Source organism: Electrona antarctica (genome assembly GCF_951216825.1).
Source record: "Electrona antarctica genome assembly, chromosome: 8".
NCBI classification, from domain to species: Eukaryota; Metazoa; Chordata; class Actinopteri; order Myctophiformes; family Myctophidae; genus Electrona; species Electrona antarctica.
In genome coordinates this window covers 27,094,373-27,114,822 of record NC_136789.1, presented here as the reverse complement: position 1 = coordinate 27,114,822, position 20,450 = coordinate 27,094,373, and the positions used below count along the sequence as shown (strand labels likewise).

The 20,450-nt window shown below is 42.6% G+C and overlaps 1 protein-coding gene across 3 annotated transcripts in view; it reads left to right on the top strand.

The window, feature by feature from the left end:
• The first annotated feature begins 6,867 nt into the window (after nt 1-6,867).
• Nucleotides 6,868-20,450, top strand: part of supt20 (SPT20 homolog, SAGA complex component) — a 41,036-nt gene continuing 27,453 nt past the window's right edge. For all 3 annotated transcript variants that reach the window (XM_079507890.1, XM_079507891.1, XM_079507889.1), the window contains exons 1-12: nt 6,868-7,006; nt 9,087-9,176; nt 9,377-9,412; nt 9,902-10,027; nt 10,430-10,556; nt 11,242-11,345; nt 11,782-11,898; nt 13,091-13,144; nt 15,812-15,951; nt 17,269-17,428; nt 18,619-18,675; nt 20,058-20,132. In XM_079507890.1, the coding sequence (XP_079364016.1) occupies nt 9,174-9,176; nt 9,377-9,412; nt 9,902-10,027; nt 10,430-10,556; nt 11,242-11,345; nt 11,782-11,898; nt 13,091-13,144; nt 15,812-15,951; nt 17,269-17,428; nt 18,619-18,675; nt 20,058-20,132 (999 nt within the window). In that variant the 5' untranslated portion in view covers nt 6,868-7,006; nt 9,087-9,173. The remainder of the gene's footprint in view (nt 7,007-9,086; nt 9,177-9,376; nt 9,413-9,901; nt 10,028-10,429; nt 10,557-11,241; nt 11,346-11,781; nt 11,899-13,090; nt 13,145-15,811; nt 15,952-17,268; nt 17,429-18,618; nt 18,676-20,057; nt 20,133-20,450) is intronic.

The following is a 20,450-nucleotide window of genomic DNA, read 5'->3' as shown; positions in this document are numbered from 1 at the left end:
AAATAAAACTTGAGTCTACTTATTTCTATATCATGGCTGCCATGCCATACTGCAAAACATACATAGGCCTATGCATGCATGTTCCAAAATATATATTATATAGAAAAACGAATTTCTGAAAACAGGCCTGGGCCGTGGCTCAGCGGTCCAGGCACCTTGGCCGGTAGCTCAAGTCTGGCAGTGTGCCGCGGGTTCGATTCCCGATCCCGACGGCCTTTACTGCATGTCACTCCCCCATCTCTCTCCCCCATTTCCTGTCAGCCTACTGTCTGTCCCTCTATACAAAAAAATCACACCCGTGTGAACTGAGTGGTGTAAGGTCTTATATAGAATGATCAGCTGTGGTCTGACGTAATGTCTGACGTAATGAAATCACACCCGTGTGAACTGGGTGACCATAGCAACCATGCTCATTTTTTGGTACGAACAGACAGACAGACAAACAGACAGACACGTAAACTAACAAAGCCAGTTGTAGGAGTGGTTTACACCTCAAAAATAAATAAAATAAAGGTGAAAGCCGCAAAAAAAAACATAAAAAATTAAAAAAAGCCTCTGAAAACATATGGTCTTTGTCGGGTGTAAACCTCATATGTCCAAAACTGTTACTTTTTATCTTTATTTTGTACTCCATGCTGGACAGTGGAGACACATAGAGGCATTCCAAGCTGTGTTTGCTTTAGCACACAAACCCCACCAGTGAGGAACTCTCTCTTTCCTCCGGCTCCTCTGTCATGTTTTGTAGAATCTTCTTTCAACACCACAGTGTCATCATCGCTCTGCGTCGCTCTGTCAACACTGCAGAAGGCGCAGGGTGGGGCACACACTGGACTAGTCTCCACCTGACGCACGCACGCACGCACGCATGCACGCACGCACGCACGCACGCACACCTTTTTTGATTGATCGAATACTTTATTATCAGTTTGCACAAAAGAATGCAAAAAGGATAACCCAATATTAAGCCCGGGGCTTGCTTCCATTAAGGTCCTGTTGTTTCAATTCATCGAGACATTAAAAGACAAACGATAACATACGGCAAAATGCAAGTATGTGGAACATCTTCTGTGCTAGAGCTGAAGTACCACCTACGTGCCAGGGCATGCACAGGGTCAGTCACTTTCACTAAAGTGCTCTGGTTGTAAATGACCGCTGAGACCTGTTTTCGTAAGGTCACCGCTAGCTGACCCGTATGCTGCGAGTGGTCGTTCAGTTATTTCATTTCATCCTGCCTCTAGCACAACTGAGCTGGTTTGAATTCCCTTAAGGAGTGTTTCGCCATCAAGTCGAATCAGTAGGCTGTTTTTTTTATTGAGATAATTGGACCAGAAATGAGGCTCAGAATTCTGTTTTCAGTTAGTCTCACCTCTCCAGCGCCACATGTTTGATTACGAGCTATATGAACTACAGTATAGGCTAAGCACCCGATACATGCATCTTGCACTGTATGCAGAAACAAATCAACAACCAATCATAGTCCCATTACGCAGTGTCTCTTATGTGTCTTTAATTATTGCACGTAACAATGTTACATCATCTTTTTCTTCACAGCAAGTACCAGGAGGCAGAATAATAGTAATACTGGCAACTGGCGGCCCACATCCACATGCAGGATATAGTTTGGCTAGTTTGGATATTATTATTTTTTGGAATTAAAAAGATTCTTCTAAATCCTCCAGTTTTCTGAAATAAATATTTTCACGATTTTTCAAAAATAGCAGACCTACAAGCTCGTAGTGCGCCACTCGGTGGCGCGCTATGAGCTTGTAGATCTGCTATTTTTCAAACACCAAAATTTTTCAAACACCAAAAGGGGTTCCTGCCCAAAATGGGTTAAGGAACAGGTCAAAAATCTGTTTTTACATGAGGAAGAGCGGAGTCAAGTGATGAGGAAGAGGAGCAGAAAATGAAGATCCTCAGGTCCTCTAAGGAACCACAGAGTTTGGCTAGTTTGGATATTTAGTTTGTAGTGCCAGCCTTCAAATCTGAGGGGGGTAAAAAAAGTGTCTTGTTTTCTTTGGCCCCTGGTCGTCTGGGTGCCCCCGTTATCAAAAACAACAGATATAAGCACTCCTTTGTCCCTGCCTCGATTCGTGCAGTCAATGCTGCCAGTAATCATGTAATGTGATGACGATGATGCTGAATGCACTTTATGCGGCACTTTATATATTATATCTTAAGCACTTTTTTGCTTTCTTTTTTTAATCTCTTATTCTTCTACCTGCAATAGATGCGACCAGACCTCTATTTATGCCATGTCGGAAACCACTACTGTTGCTGTAAACACAATTGCCCTTCTGGGACATTAATAAAGACCTTGAACCTTGGTTGTGGAAGCTGGACCTGCAGTTCAGACAAAAATTGGCCTTGAAAGTTCCTTTGAGAAGTTTCAAAAGGATCATCTTAAATGTACAGTCCAACACCTGCACATGTTCAGATGTGTACTCATTGGCCCATATATATATTTATTTTTTCCTGTTTATAATGTATATTATACATTGTGTATTTGCTCTGTGCACAATTCCTTGTGCCCGGTTACTGTTAGTGTACCATTTGTTGGAGATTGAATTGTTGTATAAAGTATAGGTTTCTTGAGGTATCATGTCATGGATGTATTATTTGGCTGTTTGTTGTGTAAATTTGACATGTACGATGTAGCGTTGTAATAAGTGTAATTTTGTTTCCGCCTTTTGGCCAGTTCCCACTTGCAAAAGAGACTCAGTCTCAATGTGTTTTTACTGGTTAAATAAAGGTTAAATAAAAAATAAAAGGTTGGAGTGGCCAGTTATGAACAAAATGTTTCAAACCGTGGACGTGACCTGGTGGAGCACTTTTCCTAGTTTCTTCACTGGGTTTCTCATATTATACGTATACTACTGAGCTTGTACTTACGGAAACGGAAACACATTTCTCAATTGTTTTTTTTACACCTGTAAACCTGTGATGTGACAATGAAGTTGATTCTGATTATTTGCGATACATCACAAATGTCCTCCTCCTAAACCTCCTTTAAATGAAACCGGATTTATCCTGTCCTAAAGAGATACTGGGCTACATTAATCTCATCTCCTTCATTTTAATCCAACCTATTCTTTCATTCTGACAAACCACACCAGAGCTGTTGGGCTGTTTAACTAGTGTGAGTTGTTTATTTTTGCAATACTTCTCTGCCCCCTAGTGTCCAATGGTGGGATAACATGGTTGAGTTTACAGAGTCATCAAATACTGTATTACACCTATTTACTCAATGCAACAGGGTCCAGGGATGGGGACACATCATGTCTGTCATCTTGATTTTAAACACAATTAATTTGCAGAATTAATGTAATGAATGCAATGATCTTATTCCAAAACGGTTGAGTTACCGCGTGGGGGTCCTCGGGGGGTCCCCGGAACATCCAGACCCCCAGGAACACACCCAGGGGGGCGGCCCGGTTCTGGCGAGAAATGACAGTAACTGTGTGGGGCTCCCCCAGGGGGTCCCTCTACTGTACTGTCACTGTACTGTACTGTACTGTACTGTACTGTACTGTACTGTACTGTACTGTACTGTACTGTACTGTACTGTACTGTACTGTATGCGTGCGTGCGTGCGTGCGTGCGTGTGTGTGTGTGTTTATTTCACCCAACACTTCTGTGGTCATTTTCACATATCAGATTTTTGTGGTAATCCTGTTAGTTTTTTCGCTGCTTTCAAAATTTCGATATTTGATATTCATGTGATCAGACATGACCCCTCTTCAAACTCCATGTTAACCGTGTCAGATTCATTGAAATCACTCATTGTTTTTGTATTGTATTGTATTGTATTGTTTTTTGTATGGAGTTGTGCTTGAAATGTACTGTAATTCTGAAAACTGTTAATAAATACTTCAATCAATCAATCAATCAATCAATCAATCGAAAGCATGCACCTCCCTAGTTCTGGTGACTGATATTGTCCTTTAATGCATTAATAACTGTGCACTTTATGAGAACTCAGGTTTATCCTCTCTGACAGAGAGGCGAGATAAGCATTGGCACCTATTTTTATATAAGGCCATTTCTGGGATGCTCCCTGACTATATCTGTTCCATGTTGGAATTGAACAATAGCACGTATCAGACCCGCTCTAGTGATTTTTTAAGGCTGAAGGTTCCTCAGGCTCAGACAGAGTTGGGCAAGACAGCTTTTTCTGTCAATGGCCCAACCTTGTGGAATGAACTTCAAAATTCCTTAAAACTGAGCTCCCTGCCATCAGTTCAAAGGAATGCTCCAGAACATTTTTCACCGTGATGGGTGTCCCCGGAAGTTCCAGACCCACAGGAACGTGGCCATGGGTGCCGGCCCGGTTCCGAAACGGTTGAGTGTGGGGGTCCTCGGGGGGTCCCCGGAACATCCAGACCCCCAGGAACACACCCAGGGGCCCGGCCCGGTTCCGGCGAGAAATGACAGTTACCGTGTGGGGGTCCCCCAGGTGGTCCCTCTACTCCTGTACTGTACTACTGTACTGTCACTGTACTGTAACACCCTAAATCATCATATATACAGTTAGTGTGTGTGTGTGTGTGTGTGTGTGTGTGTGTGTGTGTGTGTGTGTGTGTGTGTGTGTGTGTGTGTGTGTGTGTGTGTGTGTGTGTGTTAGGTTGGTTTTCACAACCAAGTGTTTCGTGCTCGGACAGACCCAGCCAGCCAGCCAGGGACAGACCCAGGGACACACAAAGCTGTCTATAGGAGTGGTTGCACACTCAAAAACATACCGACCACAGTTTCAGAGTCAGACCCATCGATAAAGCTGCACAGGATCCAGAACAGAAGTCCAGAAAGCACTAACATTTGAAGAAAATGAATGTTTAGGAATTGTTTTGATTGATTGATTGATTGATTGATTGATTGATTGATTGATTTATTAACAGTTTGCAGTACATGTCAAGTACAACTCAATACAAAAACTGTGAATTAAAGAATTACACTTGGTTACAATAGGGCAAAACAAAACATTTAGAGACTAATATACACTAGAATATACACTTCTATATAGTCAAAACAGGAAATCATCATAGAGGAGGTAAAAAGGGAAAAGAAACATATAGGCCTACTAGTGAGGGGGAAAGGGTGGGTGGTTTTATGGGCCCAGACCCATTGAGGCAGATAGGCCTGACCTCAAAAATTTAAAAAAATCTTCTAAATCCTCCAGTTTTCTGAAATAAATATTTTCACGATTTTTCAAAAATAGCAGACCTACAAGCTCGTAGCACGCCACTCGGTGGCGCGCTATGAGCTTGTATATCTGCTATTTTTCAATAGCTAAATTATAACATAATGTTTAAAACACCAAAAGGGGTTCCTGCCCAAAATGGGTTAAGGAACAGGTCAAAACTCTGTTTTTACATGAGGAAGAGCGGAGTCAAGTGATGAGGAATAGGAGCAGAAAATTAAGATCCTCAGGTCCTCTAAGGAACCACAGAGGAGGACCTGAAAGGGGAGAAGCTGAGAGCTGAGCCCATCTTATTCCTGGATAACTAATCATATACCAACCAGACCACAGTGGAACGTTTCCAGATTGTGATCAAACACAGCGTTCAGTGGTGGCCGTTCAGCGGTGGCCGAACGGTTTGCGGAGCGGTCTGGTTATCGGAAGGTCGCCAGTTCGAATCCCCGGACCGGCACGTTAAAATTACCACCGCTGAAGTGCCCTTGAGCAAGGCATTGAACCCCTACCATGAAATGTTCTATGAGCAGGGTCTGGCTGTAAACAAGCATCTCGAGCTTAGTCCATTCACCCTGGGTAAACAAAGAACTTTGCTTTGCTTTTACCTGAAAAGTGTAGTGGGGCCATTCTGGGCCACAGCAGTGTGGTCCATCACTAACAAACCCTGATCACTAACATCATATCTGATTTGGAATGGGTTCCGAATCATGAAACCCCCCTAGTTTGACACGTCACATGCTACATAAAGCATAATGAAATTTAGAACATTTTGCCATACAATTGGTTGTTAATGGTACCCTAACTTTCAGCAGCTTTAGGGTCGGCGACAGAGTACAGCATCTTGCAATGGGTCTGGTCCACAAGATTCGATACTCCACCAAGATACCCATGTACCTGTGTAGATACTTCCTTAATGTTAACGAAGTCCACACCCACAACACCAGAGGGAGTGCAACGAATCATGTTCAACCCAGATTCGGCACAAACAAGGGACTAAATTATTTTCGCTCCTATGCCACCAAAATGTGGAACGCCCTACCAACAGTCATTAAGACATGCAAATCCCTTGACTCCTTCAAAACCGCTCTCAAAGGGCACCTACGGATGGCTGCAATTCGAAACTGGCCCCCGTAAAATCTGAATCCACCCCCACCGCCCCCCCCCCCCCCCCCCCCCTTTTCCCCTCACTGTATATGTTTCTTTTCCCTTTTTACCTCCATTATGATGAATTCCTGTACTGTTCTTTGTCTATATAGAAGTGTCTATTTGTACGTCTCTAAATGTTTTGATGAATTGAACATGGTGGACCCTGTTGTAAACAAGTGTAATGCTTAATTGGGTCGTCCACTCACAGTTAACAGCCTTTGTATTGAGTTTGTGCTTGAAATGTACTGTAATTCTGCAAACTGTTAATAAGATTTTCAATCAATCAATCAAAAAAAGCTGTCAAAAATGGTTGAATAGAAACCAATGTGGGATATGTTAGTAGACACAAACACATTGGTGAAGACAATTCTTGGTAAGAAATGTATGCGCAGCCCAGATGTTGTATTAAATATCCTCTGACTATTAGATGTAAAGTAACGGTGCTTCTTCTAGACAGACTCCGCCCACTCGCTCGCGACGCCTCCCTCCCTCCCTCCTCCCCTCCCGTGTGTCACCAAACCGGAAGTGTAGCTGTTGTTGTCACACTGGAAAGAAGATGGCTGCTGCCCTCGTAGTTTTATCTGAATGAAACACACTGAAGTATCTCTGTCTCATTCGGAGGCTTCCCGGCAGCCGGAGCTGCGCTCACCTGCTATGCAACCCGAAGAGGTAAGGTGGTGCGCGGGGCCGCACGACGGCAGCGTCGCTCCCGGGAAGCGGCGGCCTCGGGAACGGGATTGTTTTGTAGCGGTTTTTTTTAGCCACACGGAGCTAACGCAGCACAACTTGCAGGCTATGATATGCTCTCTGCTGCTCCACTAACAGGAACAGGCTAGCATGCTAACGTTAGCCGCGGTGATGATGCCAAGGGTAGGATTGTGTCGTCACGACTACGGTGTGGTCACTGTGGTGTACGTCTCTAAATGTTATGATGAATTGAACAAGGTGGACCCTCTTGTAGTTGTAAACAAGTGTAATGCTTTATTGGGTCGTCCACTCACATTGAGTGTGAGTATTGAGTTGTGCCTGAAATGTACTGTAATTCTGCAAACTGTTAATAATACATACTTCAATCAATCAATCAATCAAAAACGCCTGTCAGAAGCTTCTTATAACGTTTAATGTTGTCGAGATGTAAACTTTTTTTACGTCTTTGTGTGCGAGTAGACAAGAGTGGAATGGTTTGGTTTTGATTCCTTTGTAGGAATACATTGTAGGATGTAACATAACAGAGATGTTAGGGACATGTGGAAGTGTCTGTATTCGTGAAGTGACCTTGGTTGGGGCATCTAAACAGTGTCATTGTCGAGGCTAAGTACTTGTTTGCTTGTTAAAATGACCTTTCTGCGTGGACGCTTCTTGTTGTAAATTTAAAGCTACGTTTGTATCTCTCCCCCCTTCAAATGTCTGCTCCCTAGTCCCTTGTTGTTGTGAGTGACACTAGTCTACACACACTTCCGGGTGTTAGTAGTGACATCACGGAGGCATCCTCCTTGGCGTGTTTAATTCTAGGCCACCTCCTCCTCCATGAACTGAACGAGCTGCTTGTTGCTGTTTTAGCCTCATCTGATGTGTCTGGCTTTTGTTGTTGTTATATCACACTTTAACGCCATCCACACAAACAAAAGTGGTTAACTTAAGCTTAGTTAGGTCTGTGTGTGTGTGTATGGAATGCCATCTTGCATGTGATACAGGATCTTATGGTCTTATGGAGGTTGTCTATTTGGAAGACACAACAATTCAGGGTCATAGGGAGGGAGGGGGGGGGTCATGTTTTGATTTAGGTCAGATGTGTTTTCTAGTTAGTTCATCATGGCTTTGTTTATAATGAAAAAAATCACACCCGTGTGAAGTGAGGGGCGCTAATATATTAAAGTCTAACTAATGGTGATGTGAAACAAACAGGGCCAACACAAACATTAAATGCCATTAACAATAAAGAGACAATATGACGTAATGAGGCACATTATGACGTACATTTTCCCTTCATTGTCAATGGTGTTTACAAAACAAACATTGAACTAAAGACAAACATTAAACCTGTGTCTAGGAGGGCCTGGCGCACCTAAAAAAAAAAAGATTTGATGCATTTATCATTCTAAATACTATGCATGTCTATAATAATTCATGTTTTGTCATTTATTATACTATTATACACACATACTTTAGCCAGGGCTTAATAAATAGAGACTAGAGACAACGGAAGTAGAGGCCCCAAATTGGCGTCAAATTGGTGGACTTGGCAACCCTGTTAGCGGCAGCGGTGGCCGTTCAGCGGTGGCCGAACGGTTTGCGGAGCGGTCTTGTTATCGGAAGGTCGCCAGTTCGAATCCCCGGACCGGCACGTTAAAATTACCACCGCTGAAGTGCCCTTGAGCAAGGCATTGAACCCCTACCATGAAATGTTCTATGAGCAGGGTCTGGCTGTAAACAAGCATCTCGAGCTTAGTCCATTCACCCTGGGTAAACAAAGAACTTTGCTTTGCTTTGCTTTGTTCCTACTGCAAATTAATTAACACAGTGTCAGTGAACCCCCAACTACCACCCCACCCCCCAGCCTAACACCTCCCCCAGTGAATCAACCCCCATCCCCCAATTTCCCAAACCTTTCACCACAGCCCAGGTGAGAACTGGGAAGAAGGAACACTTTCAGTTGACTATCATTACTACTACTAACTACTATCCCTAGAACATGTGAGCTACGCCGTTGAGTGCAAATTGTGTTTAATATTCTCTTTACCGTACACAGGGAGTGAATGGTGGCTTTGGGAAGGTGACGGTGTGAGGCTGGCGGATCGTCTACTGTCACTCACCTTGCATCTGGTGGTGGACCACAATGGTAAACACCGTCAGGCAGAAACCTCTTATCTCCATATTTGAACTTTTTCGTGTTTTTTTTCTTTCTCCCCCGTAATGAATGCCCTACTTGATCATAATACTACAGTGTCAAACAAAACGGTGTTACGCACAACAAAAGTGTCAAAAATAGCAGATCTGTCGATCTAGTTGTAATGCATTTTTTTTCTTCCCCTTTTTCAGCAACAAGTTTTAGAATATGCATTGGATCGTGCCGAGGTAAGGCCTTCACGTAACATTTTCTGTATGGTTTTGCATTGAATAGGGCCAGGTGGTCTTTTGTTGTTGTTGTTGTTGTTGTTGATGACATCAAGTTCCGATTGTTTCCCAACTTTCTGGTAGAAAAACACAATAAAGTCCCAAGATGTATTAGCATTTTGTTCATCACACAAGCAACAGTTAATAACACATTACAATACAAAACAAATGACAGTAGCATACATACATACATAATTCAGAAAGTAGAAATATCAGGAATGGTGGGATCAGCACCAACCAGACCCAAATATCTGGCATCGGTCGGTCTCTAGCTGTGATCGTGTCATTGCAATCTCTATTAAATCTGTTCCACAACAGTACATTGTAGAAAATGCTCATTGCAGTCTGTATTAAATGTGATGTGACTCTCTCTGTTCCACAACAGTACATTGTAGAAAATGTTCATTCCAGTCTGTATTAAATGTGACGTGACTCTATCTGTTCCAACAGTACATTGTAGAAAGTGCTCGACAGCGACCGGCCAAAAGGAGAGCCTCTTCTGGTGGGAAGAAGAGTTTATACCAGAAGCTCTATGAGCTTTATATAGAAGAATGTGAGAAAGAGCCAGAACTGAAGGTGTGTGTATACAATCATGTTTATATCTCTGTCGGCTAAATCCCTAAATTGTAAATCTCTAAATATACTGACAGATAAATGAATAAAGAATGAATTGTTACAGACCGCTCTAAAGCCCAAACCACACCAAAGGGTCGGGACGAGACGGTTTTTAAGGTCAACCACACCAATGCAACTCATTGAGTTGCATTGCACTGCATACTTTTACTTTTGGTACTTTAAGTACATTTTGATGCCAATACCTTTGTGCTTTTTCTCAAGTACATTTTGAATTCCAGACTTTTTTTTTTTACTTGTAACTTTAGTATTTCTATATTGCGGTATTGATACTTTTACTTAAGTGAAACATTTCAGTACTTTTCCCACCACTGCTTGCTCACTTGTTGTGTTGTTCCCTTGAAGAACCTGAGGAGAAATGTGAACCTACTGGAGAAGCTGGTCTCCCAGGAGTCAGTGTCCTGTCTGGTGGTCAACCTGTACCCGGGGAACGAAGGTTACTCTCTGATGCTCAGAGGCAAGAATGGATCAGGTGAGAGACGTCAATCATTCACCTATGCACGCACAGTCGTGCACACACACAACACTTGGGCTAAAAGGATACACAAAATAGTGTGGGGGACAAATTGAGTGGAAAAGTGAGTTTAACATTGTTTAACGTCGTTTAAGACTATTCAATTCATCAACAAAGCATAGTATATTAACCCATTTAGACCTGAGGACGCATCTGTGTCATATTATAGCTTTTAACCCATTTTGGGCGGGAACCCCTTTTGGTGTTTTAACTAAGCATTATGTTATACTTTAGCTATTGAAAAATAGCAGATCTACAAGCTCATAGCATGCCACCGAGTGGAACTTGTAGGTCTGCTATTTTTGAAAAATCGTAAAAATGCGGCACAAATCTTTGAATATATATTCTTTCAGAGCGAACGTTTTTTTTATTTCGACGTCGGGCCTGAATGGGTTAAAGCATTAATACATGTCATCGACAAATATCTATATTTACAGAGGAGAAAAGGGAAAAACGGTGGCAGTCTATGTGCCCTCATTTCAAGGGGATTTAATATCTATCTCCGCTTGTAGTTTTCTGACCAGTTTTGAAAGGAGCCACACATTGTTTAAGTCAGGGCAGCCCACACTATGGTGTTTATTTTGAAATGCAGATATTATATTCAAATCTTCCCTGAACCGTTTGTGTTTGTGTGAACGTACAGACTCTGAGACCATCCGTCTGCCGTACGAGGAAGGAGAACTGCTGGAGTACCTGGATGCAGAGGAACTGCCCCCTATCCTGGTGGACCTGCTGGAGAAATCACAGGTTAGAGTGGCTCTCTCACTCACTCACTCACTCACTCACTCACTCACTCACTCACTCACTCACTCACTCACTCACTTCATTTAAATTCATTTCAAAGGAGTTTTATTGGCATGAGAAAACGTACGTTTACATTGCCAAAGCAGAAGTGGAACAAGATAATCAAAATAAAACAATGTATTTACAAATAAATATTGGATATAAATAGGAATTAACTAAAGGTGTAAACAGAGCTGTGTTACATTAACACTTTGGGTAATACTATCTTGTGAAACTATAAAAAGATTGTGCATTTTCTGTCAGAGATAGTTATACATGTTAGCTTTATGATTCCTTAAGGTGCTTGAGTGAGTGAGTGAGGAAGGATGTCAAATGGAATCACTCACTCACTCACTCACTCACTCACTCACTCACTCCTCCTGGTTCCTCATGTCCTCAGGTGAACATCTTCCACTGTGGTTGTGTCATCGTGGAGGTGAGAGACTACAGGCAGTCTGGTAACACTAAGATGCCCACATACCAGAGCAGACACATCCTTCTACGACCCACTATGCAGGTAATCCCCTCATTATTAGGGGTGTTTTAGCATTTTAACGCATTACATCCCGTTACTATAGAGAGTATGCACATGCATGATTTTCCCATCAGGACACGCACCCCTCATCTAGACTGAGTGGCAAACTGAGGGGCAAACTGACTATTTAAAGTGAACGCGTATGCTGGCACTGGGAACTGGCGTTTATGCTAACAGCTAGCGGTAGAGATAGAGTTAAGCTTCTAACATCGTCCTTTACCCCAATCTGATCCCTAAATCCACTAAAGAGCGCGCATGATAAACGCATACCATCCTACGACCCAGTATGCGGAATAGACATATAAAGGTAGATGTGTCACACATAGACATATAAAGGTAGATGTGTCACACATAGACATATAAAGGTAGATGTGTCACACATAGACATATAAAGGTAGATGTGTCACACATAGACATATAAAGGTAGATGTGTCACACATATAAAGGTAGATGTGTCACACATAGACATATAAAGGTAGATGTGTCACACATATAAAGGTAGATGTGTCACACATAGACATATAAAGGTAGATGTGTCACACATAGACATATAAAGGTAGATGTGTCACACATATAAAGGTAGATGTGTCACACATAGACATATAAAGGTAGATGTGTCACACATATAAAGGTAGATGTGTCACACATAGACATATAAAGGTAGATGTGTCACACATAGACATATAAAGGTAGATGTGTCACACATATAAAGGTAGATGTGTCACATAGACATATAAAGGTAGATGTGTCACATAGACATATAAAGGTAGATGTGTCACACATAGACATATAAAGGTAGATGTGTCACACATAGACATATAAAGGTAGATGTGTCACACAAATCCGGCCATTCGTTATCAAGCTATTTAGCCGTGTGTGCTTGGTGGAAAATCACCCAACCATCTGTTGGGGATGCCGCCGATTAATCGTTTATTAATCGGCAGAGCTGTCGAATATTCGATTTGGCTGATGGTCACTTTCTGGCATCCCTACCATCTGTTAGCTCAGGCAGACAAAACGCAACAGAAGTGTTTGTGTGTGACCTCAAATTCTGTTTGTCTCCATACTGCCAGCACGTCTGCCTACGGATATATTATGCATCATCTCCGCTACAGTACCTAAACAAGCCATGTTTATGTTTACTCACTTTACTGATGTCTTTAATCCCTTCCAGACGTTGATCTGTGATGTCCATTCGATGACCAGTGACCACCACAAATGGACACAGGTAAACAGCCTGCACACTATAAACAAAAATCACACCCCTGTGAACTGTGTATGTGTGTGTGTGTGTGTGCGACCGTGCGTGCGTCGCGTGTTTGTGTGTCTCTCCGTCTGTCACCGGAATGCGACTCCAATTAGCTGTCTGCTTGGGGTCAATAGGTCGTACTCTAAACAGACAGACAGACATAGGGACACACATAGATTTAAAGGAGCTGTGTGCGAGGCTTGTCTTTAGTTGAGTCGGTGTTCAGGATTTGGACGTACACTACAGACACTGGGTGAAGAAAATGAGTTACAAAAAATCGTGGGATCAATTTTGTAGATTTAGATTTGATATCAACTTTTTTTTTGAGTGGTGCAACCACTCCAAGGAACAGCAATGTCCCTATGTCCTTCCCGATGTTTAGAGTACCAATAGGGGGTGCTCTTGCACCACTCGCTTCAGACTGGTCTGATTTTTTAAAATCTATACACAGAAGTAGATCATATGCCGTCCAGTTGTGTACAACAATGCTTGAAGCAGGCCAGAAGTCAGTTTAAGTTCCGACCTAGAGGTCATATCATCTGATATGGATTTTTTTCCAAGGCTGATAGTGATTATGATATTTTGGAAAACAAGATATCTCTCTCTCCCTCAAAGATTCCGATATCCATAATTAATGTAGTGAACTCTGTGAACTAAAATATATCGGACTTATTCCACTCTCTGTGCAAGTTTATTTTATTCTAGGCAGGCATGTTTATTGTTTACCCTATTTTACATTTCAGTATTGCTTGAAGTGTTTATAACTTCAAAATGTACACGTTTCAAACTTTTAGATTTGCTACTTTTGTATGACGCTGTAGTACAGGCTTCCCCAATTAATGTTCCTCGAGGGCCATATTTTGACTAGGGTACTAGGCTGGGGGCAGAGTCTGCACGCGCGAAAAATTGGGGGTTTTATTTTTTCATTAATTAATTAAGCTTAGAATAGATGTAGATGATTTGTTCTCAACCAGTGGTCCGGGGACCACCAGTTGTCCTTGAGGGCGTACCTGGTGGTCTCCAGCTAAATGACAGAGTTGGTAACCAAATGGACCCTTATAGATCTTTCACTCTTGAGTGTAAAATTAATTCATTTTCAGGGCAACACCCCATTTGAAAAGATATGGCAGGTATTCTCATCTTTTAATTTGAAGGATGACCCAGTTTGACATGCAAGGCTACTGACCCCCATTTAATGCCATTTATATGTGGGACCTCAATTTATTATAACTTTTATTTATAAAAATCAATGTCAACTTAACTCTGAGAGTACAAATGGACCTGTTTGTATGCGCATGTACACTCTTTGAGTGCCAAAAGCCCTTGAATATGATGGCAGGGCTCTAGCAGTGATTCTCCACATTTTACTTTGAAGGAGGCCCAGTTTGACATGCATAGGCTACTGGCTAATTGTTTACTCCAGGGTTCCACCGCGCGTAATACGACATTCCCGCTATTTGTTTAATGCGTTTAATTCGCTGTTTTAAAATAATTAAAAAGAAACAGCGCATTTATCCGGGACCTGATGACGAGGCCGTCGCGTTATGATGACGAAACCGGAAATCAAGTCATCATCTGGGCTGCTAGGGCTTCTGGGAAATTGAGCTCAATGTACTGTAAGTGGACGGGGGGTTTGTTTGGACTACAATGCCTCATAGAGGCGGATCCTGTACCGCATTGTAATGGCCGCTGGTGTGGATGATCATAACATGCCGACGGACCATTCTTCGCCGGATTTTCGCGGATCAAAAGCCCAAATACTTCAGCGTATGCTCTAAAGGTAATAAAACAATCTCGGCAGTGTAGAATATTTGATTAAATAGCGGGTAACGCGTATTTCGCAGTAGAACTGTTAATATCTGGGACCTAAAAAATATCTTCCAGAGGCCACAAGGGGGGTGCTTGCGGCCCGCAGGCCGCCTATTGGGGAACCCTGCTGTAGTATGATCAAGTAGTAGGGCATTCATTTACCAAAAAGCACAAAAAGTTAGAATACATGGATAAGAGCCCGACAGAGATGATATTCTATTACTGTCTTTTGCGCAATACGTTTTGTCTTTCTTTCATACGAAGGTTTGTCTTTGTTTCATAACAATGGTTTGTCTTTGTTTCACACATAGGATTATAAGCTGCAGTTGGAGAGCCAATTGAGCCAATTTTAGCTCTACTGGATGTCTTCTCCACTAGTCCCTACCTAACATTTTAGTCTAGTTTTTATTTGACGAAATTGTCAATCTATTTAGTCATAGTTTTAGTCATCATAGCTTAGTTTTTGTTTAGTTTCTTTTCGTCAGTGGAAAAAAACGTAGTCGGACATCTTTCGTCATAGCTTTAGTCGACGACATCAACAAACACTGCTTGTGTCCTTGTCGTCTTGGCCTTGTGGTTAGAGTGTCCGCCCTGAAACTGGGAGGTCGGGGTTCGATCCCCGGCCGGGTCATACCAAAGACTCTAAAAATGGGACCCAATGTCTCCCTGCTTGGCACTCAGCATCAAAGGGTTGGATTGGGGGTGAAATCGACTAATCAAATGATTCCCGAGCGCGGCGCACGCTGCAGCTCACCGTTCCAAGAGATGGGTCAAATGCGGAGAACCAATTTCACTGCGGTAACGTCTGTGACTAATCGTACGACTTTGACTTTGTAGGACGATAAGCTGCAGCTGGAGAGTCAGTTGATCCTGGCCACGGCGGAGCCTCTGTGTCTGGACCCTTCCATCTCGGTCACGTGCACAGCCAACCGGCTGCTCTACAACAAGCAGAAGATGAACACTCGATCCATGAAACGGTATTATCCCATTTAGGCCCTGACGTCGAAATTTAAAAAAATGTCTTCTCTAAATCATGACAGTTTTCTGAAATACCTCATGTTTCTGTATCAGTGGTGCTCAATATTTCATGTCAAGGACCCCAAAAATGATATGTAATTGGCCTCCGACCCCCATCTGAAAATATGTTGTTCCAGGGACCCCCCCAGAAGCAAAGATTTGAGTTAAAAACGTATATTTAAAAAACATATATATTCAAAATTTTTCAATAGCTAAATTATAACAATGTTTAAAACACCAAAAGGGATTCCCGCCCCAAATGGGTTATTCATCCAGACAGTGCAGAAACCGGTCTTGGGTCTATATTTAGCCTGGAAGTGGCCAGTGGGTATGGATCAGATGGATGCGTTCGCTGCTTCAGTCATACAGCTGAGCTAAGCAATGGTGGTTTAAAAATAGAATAGCAGTGTATTACAGTATCTGTATCAAGTCAAGAAGCTTTATTACTCATAAACAATACGAACACTCTTAAGTTGTCTCATATTTAAGGAAATAATAAAGGAGTCATCTTTAATCAATTAGAGCAGGGGTTCTCAACCCGTGGGTCGCGACCCCTCGGGGAATCGCCTTTTTTTTTTTTTTTTTTTTCACGATTTTTCAAAAATAGCAGACCTACAAGCTCATAGCGCGCCACTCGGTGGCGCGCTATGAGCTTGTAGATCTGCTATTTTTCAATAGCTAAATTATAACAATGCTTAAAACACCAAAAGGGGTTCCCGCCCAAAATGGGTTAAGGTTATTGTAGCAGTCAATTTATATTGGGGGTCGGGAGGGGGCGGGGCGGGGGTCCCGAGACATTGCCAAAGCATTTCCGGGGGTCCCCGGCCAAAAACATTGAGAACCCCTGAATTAGAGGACGACTTCACCACTTTTCAACCTATATTCATATAATTGGTCCTCAGTTCTCACTAATGTTCATAATGAAATGGGGGGGGGGGGGGAATCGAATCGGTCTGTGTGTCATAGGACAGCTGTGGGCAGTTCAGAAACCCGTCTTCCAGTGACATTTCTTTTTTTTTAACAATATTAAAAAATATATATATTTAGATTAGTATTACCGCAAGAATGATGCCTTCCATTATTGCATTGTAACTTTTCAGGAATGGAAAGCCTTAAGTTGGAAGTCTCTCTCTCTCACTCTCACTCTCTCTCACACACACACGCACGCACACGTGCGCAAAGAGCTTGTCCTTGGCCGTCACGTGTATTTCAAAAGACATACACACTTGAGCTGAACTACTGTATGTGTGTGTGCGTGCTTTGTGTGTGTGTTGCAGGTGTTTTAAGAGGCACTCCCGGGCGTCTCTGAACAGACAACAGGAGCTGTCTCACCTGCCAACGCCTCCACAGCTCCGCCTTTATGATTACCTGCAGAGGAGGAAGGAAAGGAAGCCTGCTCCCCTCGTCATCGACCTGAAGATCTCCAAGTCTGGGAATGTCAGTTCAACAGAATTATGTGCAATTCTATTTCCATGTTTCAAATTTCAATTTTATATACGCGTAGCTGTCGGGTGGAAACCTCATACATAAGTCCAGTAGTCTACTCCAAAATGGTTACTTTTCAGTGTGACCCACAAGCACAAAAAGGTGTCGCGATGCAGGCTTTTTTTTTGCACATCTTTGTTCGATATTGTATCATGGTTACATCATCATATAGCGTTCATATTCATCCTCTTTACTAACCCATTTTGACCTGAGATCAGATTCTAAAAATGTCTTCTACATCCTGACAGTTTTCTGAAAAAGCTATGTTTCTTTGTCAGGTGGTTCTTCGATTTTTCAAAAATAGCCATGGAGATCGATTTAGAGTTATGAGCCACTTTTGTCGGCCCGTAAACAAGTGTGCATGCGCCAAACACAAGGAGATCGCTGAAGAAGGAAAGGCCAAAAACAAATATCAATCAATCAACTTTATTTGTTCAGACTCAGGGTCCAATAAAAACACTTAAAACACTACATACAGAGAAGAAACCCCCCCTAACCCATAAACACATACATTTTACAATAAACATTCATACCAGTGCTTCCAAAAAGCAGACCGGTACCTAGTGCTACTGAAGCTGGGGTTACATAGCAGCATAATTATACAGTTTTGAGACTCATTGAGCCGACACATACATTTATACATTAAGTTTCTCAGTAAGGCATGAAAAGTGTATAAAATAAATACATTCGATTTTTCAAAAATAGCAGACCTACAAGCTCGTAGCGTGCCACTCTGTGGCGTGCTATGAGCTTGTAGATCTGCTATTTTTCAATAGCTAAAGCATAACATAATGCTAACACCAAAAGGGGTTCCCGCCCCCAAAATGGGCTAATCTGATCAGTGAACTGTTGGTGAGAAGCAGCAGTTTGTGCAGGTTGTTCCTTTTCCAATGTGTCTACGGTCAGTCTTCTGTTGGAGAACTCCATACAAAGCCTTGCTTCCTTCATCTGTCACTATGCAGACGCTGTTATCGACCCGCCTGGCTATTTTTACACGCACGCACACACGCACGCACGCACGCACGCACGCACGCACGCACGCACGCACACACACCCACACACCCACACACCCACACCATATTTAGATGCTATGCTTTGTCTCACTGTCTTTGAATCTCTCTCTCTCTCTCTCTCTCTCTCAGGGTGTAGACACGTGGAAACAAAGCAACTGCCAACTCAGTGTACCGAAGGAAATTGATGTAAGTGGCGTAACGCCCTCTGCCAACACACACTGTAAAATGTAAAATACTCATGCTTTGGAAAACAGTCACGTGATCATGTGCTCAATAGAGAGTATGCACATGCATCACCTTTCCACCGGGGGACTCGCCCTGCTCACCTAGTGGCAACGCATTGAGCAGTGTTGTTTTCCTCGACTAAAACCAAGACGACAAGACTACCTTTTTTCACTGACGAAAATGACATGGAAACTAATCTATGATGACTAAAACTGAGACTAAATATATGGACAATTTTGTCAACAGATAAAAAACAGTGGACAAGAGATCCAGTATAAGTAAAAGACACAAGTCATTTACATTTACTTGGTTGCATCATGAGATGCATGAAAATGAGCTTGTAGAGCGGCTATTTTTTAAGTGTAAAATCTGTTGGAGTTTGGAGTTTCGAAGCGCTCATTGGAAATCACTGAACAGTGCTCCGTACTACCTGTTTACCTACTTACCACTCAGTAGGTGTTTTTGCCCAGGGAATTCTTCAAAATATTGGCGCTAAGAGTGCCAGCAGATGAGCCAATTAGAGCGCCACCGAGTGGCGCGCTACGAGCTTGTAAGTCTGCTATTTTTGAAAAATCGTGAAAATAAAAAAAATATTTTGAAAATAATTTGGTGACCCCCTAAAATAATTTGGCGACCCCCCGAGGGGTCGCGACCCACGGGTTGAGAACCCCTGCATTACCCCCCCCCCCCTTACCTCACGCTACCTCGTCTTATGTCTCTAGAAGCGTCAACATTCCAAACGAGATGCATGCTGAAGTCAGAAATGAAGACGGAACATTGCCCTTTTGATGCAAACCATGGAGATCGCGTAGATTTAGAGTTATGAGCCACTTCTGTCGGCCCGTAAACCAAGGACTGTCTAAAGAGGACGAGACGCGAAGACCGTACGGGCGACGCCATGTTGCTTATGGTGCTCCATGGAAGGAAAGAAACATGCGCAATGGGCTATATGCAGCCAACACTTCCGCGTTCAGCTTCCTTGGTCTCAACTGCGCATGTTTCTTTCCTTCCATGGAGCACCATAAGCAACATGGCGTCGCCCGTACGGTCTTCGCGACTCGTCCTCTTTAGACAGTCCTTGGTAAACAAGGAAGTGAACGGAAGTGTGCATGCGCCAAACACGAGGAGATCGCTGAAGAAGGAAAGGCCAAAAACAAATAAATAAATACATTTGATTTTAAAAAAATGGTTTGATATCAATACAAAGGACCTAAAGACATCTATACACGTCCAAGGCACCCCGTGGTTTTGATTCTAAAGACGTGTATACACGTCATTCGCACCACCTAATCATCAAGCATAGCATCCAGTGTGGATCATTTCTCTGTGTATGTTCTGTGCAGGTGGAGAAGTATGCTGTGGTTGAAAGATCAGTGCAGCTGGATGCTAATCAGCCTACTGTCATCTGGCCTGCGGAGGTAAGTTGTCTTTAACCCATTTTGACCTGAGATCAGATTCTAAAAATGTCTACTACCTCCTGACAGTTTTCTGAAAAAGCTATGTTTCTATGTCAGTCGTTCTTCGATTTAAAAAAAATAATAGATGGTAGATCTGCTATTTTTCAATAGCTAAAGCATAACATAATGCTAACACCAAAAGGGGTTCCCGCCCAAAATGGGTTAAATACAATTGAATAGCAATCGGGTAGATGGTGTAGTGTTAGCCGTTAATTGATTCAAACTGTTCATCCTCCTCCCCGTAAATGAATTATTGTGAGAGATAAATATCAACATTGT